Source organism: Pantherophis guttatus, chromosome 13, assembly GCF_059756535.1.
Source record: "Pantherophis guttatus breed Tessera chromosome 13, ASM5975653v1, whole genome shotgun sequence".
NCBI classification, from domain to species: domain Eukaryota; kingdom Metazoa; phylum Chordata; class Lepidosauria; order Squamata; family Colubridae; genus Pantherophis; species Pantherophis guttatus.
Genome location: NC_142075.1, coordinates 25455315 through 25469547, shown reverse-complemented (window position 1 = coordinate 25469547; position 14233 = coordinate 25455315). Strand labels below are relative to the sequence as shown.

The following is a 14233-nucleotide window of genomic DNA, read 5'->3' as shown; positions in this document are numbered from 1 at the left end:
TTATGTCCATTTTTTAATAAGTCAAATGCTACTACCGACAATGTAATAAAACTAGAACCCACAAAAAAATTTTGAAAAGTGCACAATGAAATCAAGAGTCTCGGATCAAGTATCTGTGGAGAACTGGAAATGTTTTGTCCATTGGACTTGATATGCACAGGGCAGGCAGAGAGAGACATTAAAGTTTCTCGGATCCAGACTTAGCCTGCTGGTCAACGTAGAAGAGGATGTAGGCCTTGGCTTTCGAGACGGTCTCCTCGTCTGTCAGCGTCACCGTGCTGTCGTTGAAATGGAACCAGCGCCCTTCGTGAGTCGCATACGCTGTGTAATGCCCAGAACCGACCCTGAAAATGCCAGCACCCGAAACGTGAAAGGGAGGCCCCTTGGGCTGCGTCCGGATCAAGCGGGCAGCTCGAGAGGGCAGCGGCCAGGCAAAGGCCGCTCACTTTGGCCTCTACACAATGCGGGCCGCTTGTGCCAAGCCCTTCCTCCCCTCCCCAGGAATCAAGGCTCCCACAGGTTGAATCCCACCAGTCTATTGCCACCTGTTCACAGAGAAAGCCAACCAAGGTGGCCACTCTGGGAAGGGAAGGAAGTCCACAAGGGAAGCCACACCAGTTCTCGCCTGCCCTGCAAGGCCTTGGGAACCCCCGCCCTCCCTGCCACGCGAGAAGCTGATGCTTCCGTCTGCCCACCTCCCCGTCATGTGTCAATGCATGCCAGGTTTTAAGAAGTCCAGTCCCCAACCCAGATCCTTCCAAGTACTCACCCTGACCCATGGTGCACAACCACAGCCGCGAGGTCATAGAGGCAACTGTCTGGGCCACTGTTTTCCGGCTGCACAGGGAGGGGCGGGGGGGGGGGGGAGGAAGCCAAAGAAACTGAGTGCCCTGAAGCCTTGGCCTGTCTACTCCCTCCTCTACCCAGCCATGGGTGCCCTACCTCCAGCAAGTAGCACTTCATGTCCAGGCCGCGCAGAGGGAACTCGACAAAGGTGTCCACCTTGTTCCTCAGGTAGGCTGTCCAGTGAAAGCGTTTCAGGTGCAGGCAGAGCACCTGGGCATTAAAGGGACACACAGCACAAAAAGGCTTTAAGGACTGTGTTGTCAAAACCCTAAAATTAAAGCACGGTTTTGCAGCAGCTTTGGGCACAAGAGCACAGAAACCCATTATTTCTGTGAGAAAGAAAAACAATTTCACAAAAGCAGCAATTATTTAATATATTTCTACACCCATTCCTATTAAATCTCAAAGCAGCACACAAAAACTCACAGACACACCAATGAAAGTAGTGGAGTAAATGTCCTTTAGATGCCAAGATGTTCATTCGCAGGTTTTATAGGACACCGCATGAAAGCTCAAAAAATGGCTTTCATGCCACAGTCCCTCCACCACCTTCACTAGAAGAAACGGCAGCTTTTCTTTCCCTACAAAGAACATCCCACAATCTTTATCAAGTGGCGCTCACTTTGGGCAGCTTCTGCATCCAGAACTTCTTGGTGGACTTCTGTTTCTTCTTACATTTGTGACACATGTAGAGCTCCGAGTCATCAAGTTCTTCCAGGTCAGTGAAGCTACGGAGACAATCTAGAGCAACGAAGAGGGTGACTGAGTCCCTGCCCCGAGGAAGAAGAGTCCCAGAGACCAGAGAGCCACTTCCTAAGAACCTACCCCGCAACGTGCAGATTGGTCCGTTCTCTTGGTTCTTGTTACGCTTATTCCGGAACTGACTTGGAATATCTAGTGAGAGGTCTAAAAAAGCGAAGGTCTCGTGAAAAGTCTAGAAAAGATTCTGAGTTACAAAGGAAAGCATTGCATGAATACTTTCAAGCTGGCATATTTTTAAACCCTTTACCTAGGAATGGATCAAACTTTCTGGATTCAGTTCCACATATCAAGCAGTTGACTTCATTCTGAAGGACGCCTCCGAAGATAGTTGTGACAACGGTAGAAGTGCCATTCCTGAAGGAAAGGCAGGGGGGAGGGGGGGGAGAACCGTTAGGAAGCAGGCTCCTCAGAATGGCCTGTGCCCACAAAGTCTAATCATTCTATTGTTATTCGGGCATTTCACCTTTGTACAAAGGCAACCCTCAGGGAGAGAGATGTGGGAGAGGTGTGCCAAGTCCCCCTCCCCCTCCTTTCTACTCAGCAAGGCTGCCCTTCATCACCGAGGTGCCTCTGTGGTGGGAGGCAACCACAGCCACCCACTGAAAATGAGCCCAGCCCCAAAGCCCAGCAAAGCCACCCAAGGATTGAGACTTACACGCAGCATCGGCCGCCGGCAGTGAGACCAGCGTTCTCTTGAACAAGGGCTGGGTGAGGAGCCCCATTGAAGCCCTCCTGCAGTTCCAGGTGCAGGTGGTCCAAGAGGTAGCGCATGAACTCGTGGGCATCTTGCTGCTGGTACCCCCTTAACATAAACAAATCCAGGAATCGATAGACTGACCACCAACTCTTATGCGCGCTGCGCACAGGGAAGGTGGGAAGGCCCAGCTCCTGAATGAGAAAGGAGGCCATTTCTTAAATCATCCGACCACATGAAGAGCTTCTAAAGCCCTCCTGGGGAAGTTCTCGGCTATTCAATGTGCAAACTTCAGGGCACTATGAGATAGATATACACCTGTGCCTGAATGCACATGTGCAGGACAGGGACACACTCTATGTTTGTGTGGGTGTGTGAAGAAACCAAAGCAGCAAAAGAGCTTCTCCAGACTACGCGGAGCTCCGGGATCGGCCGGGATGCTCAGCTGCCCCATGGTCTCCCTCGGCAGCCCTCGGCCTCAGAAGCCAGGAGAGCTACTCTCAGCCCTGCTCCTTCCCTTTGGGGCAGAGCAAAGCCTCCCGGCACACAGAGGGGATCCACCTGAAGGCCAAGCCGCCCTCCAAAGAAGGCCTTGAAACAGGCAGACTTACCTGAAGTTGGGCATGATTTTCCAAACAACGTAAAACAGGGATTCGGGGCTGAAGGCGGTTTGACTTCCCTGCCACAAAGCACAGAGGGTCTTCCGAAATTCTTCCACCAGGGAACTGCCAAAGGAAAGCAACCTTTATTCTTAGAAAGAAAACAAGCTCTAAATGAACCCTCTCCCTACATTACTGGATAACTAACCACTGAGGGTTTTTTTTTTTAACCCTACGTATTTTTTCTTGCATTCAGTCATGTCAGATTCTCAGAGACTGCTTTGACCAATCCCTGCAGTGTTCTTGGCAAGGTTTCTCTGAAGGGGTTTGCCATCGCCTCCTTCCTAGGGCTGAGAGACAGTGACCGGCCCAAACTCATAGCTTCATGCCCAAAGCAGGATTAGAACTCAAGCTCCTGGTTTGTAGCCTGATGCTTTAACCACTACATCTAACTATCTCTCAGCATACAATCAGGATGCCATTGGTTCCATAATGGAGGGGTCTTTCTCCGCTAGTCACTTAAGCACTGCTCGCTCCTTCCCTCTCCATACGCAGCCGGGACCCTCCGCTCCCGGGCGGCTCAAGCACTCACACGCTGTTATCGCCTTGGCTCCGCGTGTGGTACGTCCGCCGGCCTGCAGTCTTCCCGTTCCGAAGTTCCACCGCTGGCAGCTCTTTGAAGTAACAGCAGAACTGTGGAATGTTACTGTGGGGAGAAGGAGAGATCAGCCAGATGTGCCGGAAGGGCCCCTCAGCCATCAAGAGCTCCCTTCGCCATTTGTACTCTAAACCTGCAGGTGGCCATCCTGGAAAGAAGCCTGCATGGCAGGAATAGCCATGCCACACACAGGCAAAAGCAAAGCCTCTGCCATGGACGGGTCCACAGCAAGGAGCCCTCTCGGGGGACCCAGGAGTCTTGGTGCACATCACCAAGAGCCCCATTCCCAAATGAGATACCTGAGGGACTGAAGGATGGCGTTCATGAAACACGTGTTCCCCAAGTTCCGAAGGCCTGTTGCGCACAAGCTTGTGGGGCTCCCCTGCGAACCAGGAAGATCACTGTGAGTTGACATACAATAAATCCCCAATTTTCTTCAACCTCCTTCTAAAGGGATGTTACACCATGACACAAAACAGACTCCTTAGCCATCTTCTAAAATAATTAGTAAGTCTTTCATGATTGTTAGTCAATTACAGAGCACAGAAAATGATAATTTAAATTCAAACTTTAGATTGTTCATTAAATACCCCTGACATCACACAAAATCAATCAGTACATTCCCATAGTCTAGCTTTGCTGAATTCTCTGATGCGAGGAGGAAATTTAGACTCCTCCTCCCCCCGATACACCGCCAGCCGTTCTGCTGGGGACTGTAGGAAGGACCCCCAGCGATGGGCTCCAGCCGGCTGCATGTATGATGGAGGCCTGGACCCCCCACAGCCGGGGTCTCTCTGCTTTCGCTTAGGACGAGGCCACACATGAACTTCAAGGCTGAATTAAAGGGCAACTCATTATTTGGCCTGTTCCAGACTAATATTTTTCTCAGCCGAAAGTGAATTATTCAGAACCTTTGGCATTCAAAATTGGGCACCGAGTGCTGCCAATGCTGAAAACATCACTTGCGGGGCCGATTAAATGTTAAACCCTGAAATGGCTTTTTGGAAAGTATCTTCATTGATCAATGAGATTTACTCCAAAGCTACTCCTTCAAAGTCCGGGGCAGACAGAACAATGAAACCACACTTACGTTTACTTTTAATAACTTGCTGTTTACCGAGGCACTTTCAAGAAGCTTTCTTTTCCTATGTCGGTCTACTGTAAAACCTGAGCTGTGGAAGAGAATAAACGGATGATTTAAGACACGTTTAACAATACAAAGAGAGCAAACAAAGCTAGTTACAATATATAACACTTAAGGCAGGATTGGTTAAATGCATTTTATAATAAAGAAATGTTTTTAAACAGCCTATTACACCTAGAATGTTCCTTTACTCACAGAGAGATTCATCCTTATAGTTTCAGAACAAATTTCTGAATTCCCCAGAGAACAACCTCAAGCCTGATTTTATTTTCAATTATCAGATTATATCTTCATTAATCTGATGGTCACACTAAAGTATAACCCAAAGCCTTTGACCTAACATAACTTTTTTTTTTTACATTGGATTAACCCGTCTCCCACAAGGCCACACCTCTGGGCCTAGAAGGACCATTTCAAACACCAGGTCTCATCTCACCCACCCAGAACCTTACAAACCTTACTCCTCTATCTGGGGCCGCTTTTCCAGCCAAAGATATTCCACAGAAGAGAAGCTCAGCTCGGCATTCCCTGTGGGGATATCCCAGGCAGAGGCCCAGGTCACAGACGGGAACATCTGCTAGAAAGCAACCGCTGCCTCCATTCATTTCAGGGACACTTCCTAGAACTCTTCTCCCAGACGGCGTCCCATGAAAATTGGATCCATTTGCAATGCATGAAGACAATTTCCAAGGAGAAGCTGCTCAAAAGGAAGCACCTGTCCACCTTCAGGCAAAGAGAGGCGGCTTACTTTTCCAAGTTCTGTAGATGCTCTCGGACTTTCTGCACCAGGCCTAGCTTGGTATCGTTTACCACGAAGTCATCACAGCGATAACTGTGGAGAAAACGTAGAACTATCAAAGAATGGCCACGGCTGGTTCCCTGGCTAGCCTGAGGTTTCTGACCTGCAAATTAAGAGGTGACAGTGAAGAGGACCAGAAGGCAAATGTCACCTCCAGCCTCCTTCAATGGGGACGAGGCACAAAATGCTGAAACCGTAGAAGGAAACCACCATCGTGTAGGTGTCGCTACCCACCCTCTTCCTCCAGACACTGAGCAGGGCTTCCCCAAATCCCAAATCCTTTTCCAACCAATTCCAACCAACACTGTCAAACTAGTTACTAAGTCTGCATTACTATTAATCTTCTCATCATTCCTATCACCCATCTCCTCCCACTTATGACTGTATGACTCTAACCTTGTTGCTGGTATCCTTAAAATTTATATTGTTATTGTTTCCCTAGGACTATCATTAAGTGTTGTACCTTATGATTCTTGACGAATGTATCTTTTCTTTTATGAACACCGAGAGCGTATGCACCAAGACAAATTCCTTGGGTGTCCAATCACACTGGGCCAATAAAGAATCCTACCCTACCCTACCCTACCCTACCCTACCCTACCCTACCCTGTGATTCCTGGCCAAGCTCAGTCCGCAAAAGATCCTGCTTGGTCTTTCTGCCAATCTAATATTTTCAGAAACCAAATTGCTCCTTCCTCACAAACAGCTCCAACTGGCAGGTCATTCAGTGATTCATCTGGACTTGGATTTTACTTCCACATTACGGCCAAAATGGTAACTGGACCCCATAAACTGACCGGCTGGATACAGTAATCAAGGCACTGCGGAAGCTGCTCAAGGTGAGCAAGGAAAGGCCAGTGGAGGACTTACGAAATATTTGTAACCAACAAAGATTATGGGATGTGGACAAGAGGCAGAATGTTCTCCCAACAATAACAAGTGTTCCCCTTTTTCTGGTTACTGCCAAGTGTTTTCCTTCTCACTTTTTTTAGCAACGCTTTTTAGACTTGTATCTTTTGATTCCTAATTACAGCCTAAAATAAAGTCTGTCCCACCCTGGAGACCAAATACTTTGTAGAGAAAAATGAAATGTAGGCAAGAACCCCGTTAATGCAGTTGACCTTTGTAGTCTGTAGTTCACAGAGGCAAATAAAGGCTCTACTTCAGCAACTATGGTGAAGACCTCATCCGTGCCAAGAGCAAGAAACTGCCTCAGCAACAAAGGAACCATCAAAGGTACCGTCAACTGCAAAAACCGAGGCTCAGTTGCTCATTTTAGAAGACTGGAACACTTAAGTAAGAAGCAAAGGGGGGGGGGGGGGAGAGAACCCTCTTCACAGTTCTTCAACATACGGGGAATTCCTCTCTTTGCGTGGTTTCCTGAAAGTGGAACTTCTGGCCTCTTCTCTTTATGTTTATGTTTGGTAAACCACCATTTTCTGTTTTAGCTAAACTATGAACTATAAATGAACTTCCTTCTGCAAAGCAGGTCAGACACTGATTGAGCCTTTCCCTCAAAGGCTTCACCTGTCAAACTGACCTTCAGAAAGCTTGCTTGGATGGGCATTTGGGGCCCAGGTTTAAACAAAATAGAATCCCATATGAAGAAGTACAGAATTGGCCCAGACTGTTCCTTAATCCAAACGACATTTAAAATTACTTGCCAAGAGGTTCAAATAAACATACAAAGAAGCAGCAGGGAAAAGCCTGAAGGGGAGGAGGGAGCCGGGAGCCTCTCAGCCTCCCACGATGGGGGCCCCCTCTCAATCTCCACACACACCCCTCGATATCAGCGGGGTGGCTGCTGACTTACCAGTAGGTGCTGTAACTACTACAATCCATGCACACCAAGTGCTGAACCTTTTCTTGCTTTTCTGCTTTCTTGTGGTTCATTAAAGGAACTTGAGCATCTTCATAATGCTTCTTGGCATGGCCATTTACATACCTTAAAGGATAGAGAGAGAAAGAAACAAAAGTGAGATTTTGGAAGCCTTCCCCACAAAAGTGCCTGCTTTCTCTATCTTGTAAACAAGCTTGAGGGGCAACTGCATTGGCTCCCGTTTAATATTGCTCAATTTCTTTCAGCAGGTTTTGAAAAATAGATTCAAAACACCGCAAGTGTGCATAAATGGTGCCGAGACTGGAAGGGTTCTCCTGTCAGTTTTGTTGGGTTTATATTCCTGCTGCTGGTCCAAACAAAGGGAGTTTCAAATATTTTGAGAAAAGTCAGTAAGATGGTTTTGCCTCCCCTGCCATTTTACGTGGCAACGCGAAGTGTTTTTTGCCTCAGGATGCCCCCAGGAGCAGGCAAAATGGACGGCTGTTTTTCAGCAGCCACACAAAGCAGCTACAGGGGTCTGTCCTACAGCAAAAGCGGGACAGCCTCATGGGAACTGGGGACAGACGGCTCTTCCTTGACCAAACCCTTAAACCCTTCTACCAAATGTGGGCAGCGATATATGTTCTTAAACATGACTGCGCCTAATCCTTGTATACCAGGCAACTCTGAAGCAAGGGCCGTGACTACGGTTGGATTCTCAACCAGCCTTCCCCAGAGGTGCTTATGGAGCAGCCTGCAGGAGTTGAGTCCAAACAGATGTGGAGGCAACAAAGGAAGGACAGCTGGTCTACACCAATGTTCTTCTCAAGATGTTGTCGTCCCAGGCCATAAAGAAGTGGGGAGACTGTGAAAATAGCACCTCCAGGAAAGGAGCTTGTGTCCCGCACTCACCTTCCACAGTGGACACTTGAGCAAGTCAGACAAATCCAGGGACTTTTGTTAGAGCGGCACACTATTGGGGTAAGAAGAAATCAGACAAAAATCAGTCACACAAGATGACATTTCTGTTCTAATGGGGAAAAAACAATCATAGTAAGAACCATGCTACGTGGACTTTAAAATTAAATATTCAATAATTATATAAGCAGGAAGGTGGGATATAAATGTAAGTTTTTCCACATGAAATATTTTCAGTTGCATATTCCCCTCCCTCATCATATTTTAACCACTTGGGTTTGATGCATTTAATGCTCGGTACGATGGTCAAAATAAAACCAACCACATAATCAGCAGTGCAACAGAGTTATAGTGGGTGGATTATGAGTTATTTAGGAAGCTAAACTGAGGAATCAAAGCGATCAGCATACCAGATTTACAAGTGGAATGCTGGTCACAAATGACCCACCAGAGCATATACAAAGTAGAATGACCTTATACCTCATTATGATATCAACAACTGCAGAGCATGAGGCGGATTAATGCACAGCTAATTGGGCAACCAACATATTGAAAGGACAGAGGGAAAAAGCAGGCCCGGCCCTTTGGCTACTGTTCACCTGGGACAGTTCATGAACCATTGGCTAAATCTCACTAAATCCCCAAACAAACCTGCCCCCCGCCGCCCCCGCCCCAGGGCTTGACTTGTAGCCACTGTCGCTTAAAATCTAAAAAAACCAAAACAAAAACAAAAAAAAACAGGCTTGACTTTGAACGGTTGAAACCCCCTTGTCTTCTAAAAGTGTGCAGGCGGCCTCCAGCCCCGATGTTAATGGCAATTTGTCAGTTCTTATATATCACCAAACTGTAGTTAAGCTCCATTAACTTGGCGTGCTGGTAAAAGATATAACAGACAGCACTTTTCACAGATGCCTAACTGGTCTTAATTATTCGGTTCTCTGTCAGAGAACTTAGCGCAGATATTCTCCAAGGCTGTATGAATTCTCTATGGCAGTAAGTTCTTCTGAAGTGTAAGAACAGTATCAAATACTTGTCTAGGAGGGATGTGGTGAAAAATAAAATCCATGATGGTGTAAGGAAGCCTGGAGTCACATCCTCCTTTTCGGCAACTTCCTGTTAACTGAGTAATTCAGAAAGTATATTTTCTATTGCATAATAGAACAAAAACAATGCCACGGTTTCTACAAGACTCAGAAGTGCCCAAATGTGCTTGATGAAGTGCCCCTATTATGTGCAATATCCCTTGTAAAAGGTGAAAATATGCTGTCGTAATGAGCTGCTCCCTCTCTAGGGGAGGAAGTGCAGAAGTGGCAATTCTGAACCAGCCAGAGCAAAATTGCTGGCTTCAAACTCCGATACCCGATGCAAGATTCCCATTCCCTCTCTTCGGAGTTTGGGTACTCAACCTTTGGATTCATCCTGATATCTCAAGCCCTGCCCTTCCCTTAGCCATCACCAAAGCTTTATTTGGCTTTTGTGCTGGGCAAACAAGAGGGTACAAAAACTGGGCAGTGGCGGCAACTATAACCCTCACTCTGGGTTGTGCTGGCACACACCGAGAAGGAAAGTATGTCCCACTTCCTTGTGCCAGGCCTCTCAAGTATTTCCCCAAGAACAAAAGGCTGACGCGGACAAGCACAGCCCCCGGCAGCCACAAAAGAGGAATCCCTACATGCCCTGCCTTCTGCCTCGTCACCACCACCAATGCCACTTCTGCCTCGGAAGGTGGCATGGAGTGGTCAAGCCAGGGTAAAATTGCACATCCCTAGGAGAACGGTGTGGCCTATTCACCCATCAAGAGATGCAATCTCAGCTAGGAATGAATCCAGGGTCCAAGGCCTGGGAAAAACACTCCACCTCCTCCCAAGCTTCTCTTTCATTTGTTCCTCACCTGCCTCTTCTGCCCTGAAAAGGAGGAAGACACTGCAGGGTTAGCCAAATTATGAGCAAGTTAGGGTTAGCAAGTTCTTTTTTTTTTTGGCCTCACAAGACAAGTATTGTGATGCTGCTGAGTGGAAACTGAACTAGGCAACATTAATAGCTGCCAAGAGAGCAATTAAGGTCAATGTGTAACCAAATGAGGGCTGCATTCATCCACCTTGTAAAGGAGCCAGGACAAAGGTGAAGGTCAGCTGCTTTCTTATGCCAAATAGAATGCATTAAGAAGTCATCCTGAAAACAGCTTAATCTTTGTGGCCAAAAATTTTTACATATGCAACAGCAGTAAGAAATGCCAGTCCTTCCCAAAATCTTTGACAGAGAAGGAACTGGACCCTCTCTCTGTGGTGCTTAGGTCCTTTTACTTTCATCGGTGAAAAATACCTGCAGCTATTGAGGAGATGACGTTTAAGATAGACCAGCAATCTCCAGAATTGGAGACCACCATCAGCTAACACAGTAGTTGTAGATTTTCTTTCTCTGCTATAGGAATACAAACACTAGGCAGGAATACTATAGCCATTACTACTTTTCTAGTTTTGTAAATGAAGGCTGCAACTCTGACCTAAGTATGAAATCTCTCTCAGCCAGCAGGATGGAAGGGGGATTTACACTTTCATCTCTGAGGGTAGAAGCACCTGGGTGGCCTTTGCCAGGCTGGGAAGCCCTGCAGGTCTGGCCTGACTAGTTGGCACTGGCTTGGAAGGCAGCGAGGGAAGCACCCTGCTGGAGGGACGGATTACAGAAAGGCCCGGAAGGTGGCAGCGGCAGTACAGCTGCCAAGAAAACCACATGGATGTCCATAAAGTCACCCACAGAGGCTTACTTAAAAAAAAAAAAAAACTTCATCAAAAGCTCATTTCCACAATATCCTGCAGTGGACCCCTCACCACGCCTGGGCCAGGTTTTCACTTGGCAAATGTTAATCGATTTGGAAGATAGCAGACTAGGTTACAAGACAGACAAGTCTTAAGCTACTTCAAGGGACATCATTTTAGCCAGCAATGGGATCATTTAAATCCATCTGTTGACATTTTTTCCAGTGTAGCAAAACCACTCCAACATTTATACAGCAAAAAAGACAAGTTTTTTTTTTTAAAAAAAAATTCCATAAACTATAATGCAATTCAGCTTCTCCACATTAGGAAAACATCCTTGTCATCAGAGCAAGGAAAACATCCAGGAATTTCACTCATTGAATTCCTTCCTTGCGGAACAAATGAGAAGGTTTTCAAAGAAGAGTTGTGAAATTTCACTTTAAAACTCCCTAAACAGAACGTCATGGCCTTATGCTACAAAACACCACTGAAAGTACACAAACTATTCAACCATTGTTTAGACAGTCCAAAACATATTTAAATAAAATCTTGGATTTTATCTAAATGTTGAATATGAAATTTTGATGATGTAGATCTTAATAAGCATTCTCAAAATTGATGGGCTAAGATATTAAGAATGTTGTATTACTTATTCGTTACTTGCCTTAATGGCAAGGGACTTTAGGCAGTATACGGGATATAAAACACAGAAACAAAATACATCACAATACAAAGAAGGAAGAGTAAAGAGCAGCACAGCCACTGAAACGGGCTGATTATTTTCACCCTAAGGCCGATTTCTAACAGACAACTATTTTTGGCACAAAGGTTTGCTCCAACGCATCTGCTTAACACAAAACATGAACTTTGCAAACGCTGAACTACTCATTGGCCAAGCTGTGCTTTGCTGCTCTCCCTTGCAAAACCCATCAGCCCGGAGGTCTTTGCTCTGATTCCCTGTGCTGGGGATTCGCAAGGGAGAAGCCAAGACCTGGTTCGCTTAGAGCCTCGGCCTACTTTCCCGTCTGGGAGGAGACGGCGAGCAACCGAGGCGCTTCCCACCTGCCTAACGAAACCCAGGAAGGGAAGCGCCAGGCAGCCCAGGTGGAGGAGGAGATCCTGGGCCAAGGAGGACCCTCGGACCGCAGAGCCCGGAGGGGCGGAAGGAAAAGCAGCTGCCTACCAGGGGAGCCCCGTTTAAGGACCGAGACGCCACAAACCTTAGTCGCCCCTGCCCCCCCCTCCCCCCCGGCCGCTCTAGGCAGAGGCTGAAGCCCCCCCAGGCCCCCCAGGGCTGTCACCGGCGGTCGCCGCCCGGGATGCGCTGGGCCAGCCCCCCCCCGTCTCAGACCGGCCCACCTGGCAGGGCTGTTGTGGTGGGGGGAGGCGGAGGCGGCGGGAGGGGCCGGGCTGGGCGATGGGGAGGCCCTTTGTGACAGCGCCGCCGCCGCCGCCGCCGGGCTGAGGGAGCACGAGGCGCCCCGCAGGGAGGGAGGGAGGGAGGGCGGGCGGGCGACGGGCGCGGGAGCCGCACTCACCGCTGCAGCACCAGGAGGAGGGCGAGCCCTGCGGGAACTTGGCCGAGTCGGGCGCGAGGCAGACGCTGCCGCCCAGGTGCGGGCACTCCATGGCGGCGCCGCCGATGCCCGCCGGCCTCCTCCGCTCCTCGCCCTGCGTCGCCCCACGCACGCACGCACCGCGCCTGCGCCGCCCGCGGACACGCCCACCCGCGCGCCGTCTCGCCCGCCTGCCCGCCCGCCGGGTTTTCCGATCGCCACGACCAAAGGACACGCCCCCCCGCACGGCGCCTCCCTTCCGGCCGCGGCCGATCCTCCCGCCGGGTTTTCCGCTCGCCCTCCCATCCATCAGGGCCCGGAGCCTCGAGGGGACAGGCCGAAGGGGGCGGGATCGCTTCCGGCTGCGGAGCGAAGGCGAGGGGCGGGCGACGCCTCAACGCCCCCCCCGCCGCAGCCGCGGGTCCCCTCCCTGTTCCTCCCGCGCCCTGCCCCGCATCTCTCAGCGTTCGCTCGAGCGCCGGAATTGCGGGCGCGCCCTCGGCCGGCTTTGTGCCGCGCTCTAGGGGCGGCGGCTGCAGCTCCCGGGTGGCCGCCAGGGGGAGCTTCTGCCTCGCGTGGGGTCTTGCAGGGCTCCCCGGCGGACCGAGCTGCGGTGGCCGCCCCGGCAGTCAGCCTGTCCGCCGCCCGGCAAGGCTCTCGGCTGCCCGGAGGCTCTGCCGGCCCCCGCCCCACGCCAGCCCCGCGGCGTCCCAGGAGAGGCCGCTGCCCCGAGGCCTCGCTCCACGCCGCCCCGGGGACCCCCTGCCGAAGGCGCCTGGGCGGGGGGGCGGGGGGGTCCCAGAGCCCTCCGAGGCGGGAGCCGTTGCCCCCCCCCGAGGGCCGAGCGCTGAGCAGGCGGGCCAGGGTTCCCGAGGGCCCCTTCTGGCTCTGGGCCCCTCCGCCGCTTCAGGGCTGGCCGGGCACGGGGCGCTCCCACTGGCGACTCTGCCCCAGCAGCGCCCCCTGTGGCCAAAACAGCCGCCCCGGCCGGCCGTCTAAGCAAGGCCCCCCCCCAACTCAAGCCCTGCACGGGCCCCTGGAAGGAAGCGGAGGAAACGCACCGAGAGCAGCTCAGCGGTCTGAAGCCGCCTTCGCTCTCCTTGGAAGCCTCCAGTGTGCACGGCTTGTAATGATAGGCCACGTGCTGCTTCTAGGGCCGCTGGGATTTTGTTTTGAAAAGGCTAAGGCGGGGCTGTTTCAGGCGGCTGCCCAGCCGTCCCGGGATTTTCCTGGCAGGGTCCCGTGCCAGAGCCCTGGCCTCCCCTCCGGCGCTCCAGGTGACCCCCACAGCCAGCCTCTCATGGAAACACCTCTTGGGCCAAAGACCTGGCCGCTAATGACAGTGGCCAAAACCCAAACCTTCAAATGAATAACTCTGTCCACCTTTCTGATCCTCCCTTATTTTCACTCCAGGCTATAAAAAGACGCTTCAAACTTCAGAATTAGTTTCCCTTGTTTATTTTGGAGGAGCCGCCAAAGTTGGTCTCAGGCTGTGGAAATGCCCGCTAAAAACCACATAAAGCACTGGGTCCCCATTCAGAAGGGTCAGCTGGCAAGGCTGCCCTTTGCTCGCCCATCAGAGGCCCTTTTCCTGGGCCCAGGTCAGTCCTAAAGCTTGCAGGGTATCCTGATTGTGGTCCCTTGTTTAGAGCAATCCCAAAACACCAGGAATCCTTGCAAGG

General features: G+C 50.3%; 1 protein-coding gene across 4 annotated transcripts; it reads right to left on the bottom strand.

Annotated features, from left to right (window-relative positions):
- USP3 (ubiquitin specific peptidase 3) lies at positions 1–12998 on the bottom strand. 4 transcript variants are annotated; one of them, XM_034409338.3, is made up of 15 exons: positions 12534–12998; positions 8234–8294; positions 7316–7447; positions 5452–5535; positions 4650–4731; positions 3859–3941; positions 3494–3607; positions 2914–3027; positions 2264–2410; positions 1856–1962; positions 1672–1752; positions 1469–1587; positions 943–1056; positions 770–837; positions 1–344 (listed from the first exon to the last, which is right to left on the bottom strand). In XM_034409338.3, exons 1-15 carry the CDS (start codon positions 12859–12861, stop codon positions 179–181), a joined length of 1800 nt encoding a protein of 599 aa, XP_034265229.2. In that variant the 5' UTR covers positions 12862–12998; the 3' UTR covers positions 1–178. The 4 variants fall into 4 exon arrangements, with proteins under 4 accessions (XP_034265229.2, XP_087734116.1, XP_034265231.2 ...); XM_087877990.1 differs by lacking the exon at positions 12534–12998 and adding an exon at positions 10562–12209; XM_034409340.2 differs by lacking the exon at positions 12534–12998 and adding an exon at positions 10031–11020.
- Between the last annotated feature and the right edge of the window lie 1235 nt (positions 12999–14233).

Excerpts from the sequence above, each read along its gene's own strand:
- USP3 (XM_034409338.3), bottom strand. The coding sequence starts at position 12,861 with ATGGATGGGAGGGCGAGCGGAAAACCCGGCGGGAGGATCGGCCGCGGC. Across the intron at positions 4,732-5,451 it reads CATCTACAGAACTTGGAAAA|CTCAGGTTTTACAGTAGACC; the intron begins GTAAGCCGCCTC and ends TCTCTTCCACAG. Across the intron at positions 838-942 it reads TGAAGTGCTACTTGCTGGAG|CCGGAAAACAGTGGCCCAGA; the intron begins GTAGGGCACCCA and ends CTCCCTGTGCAG.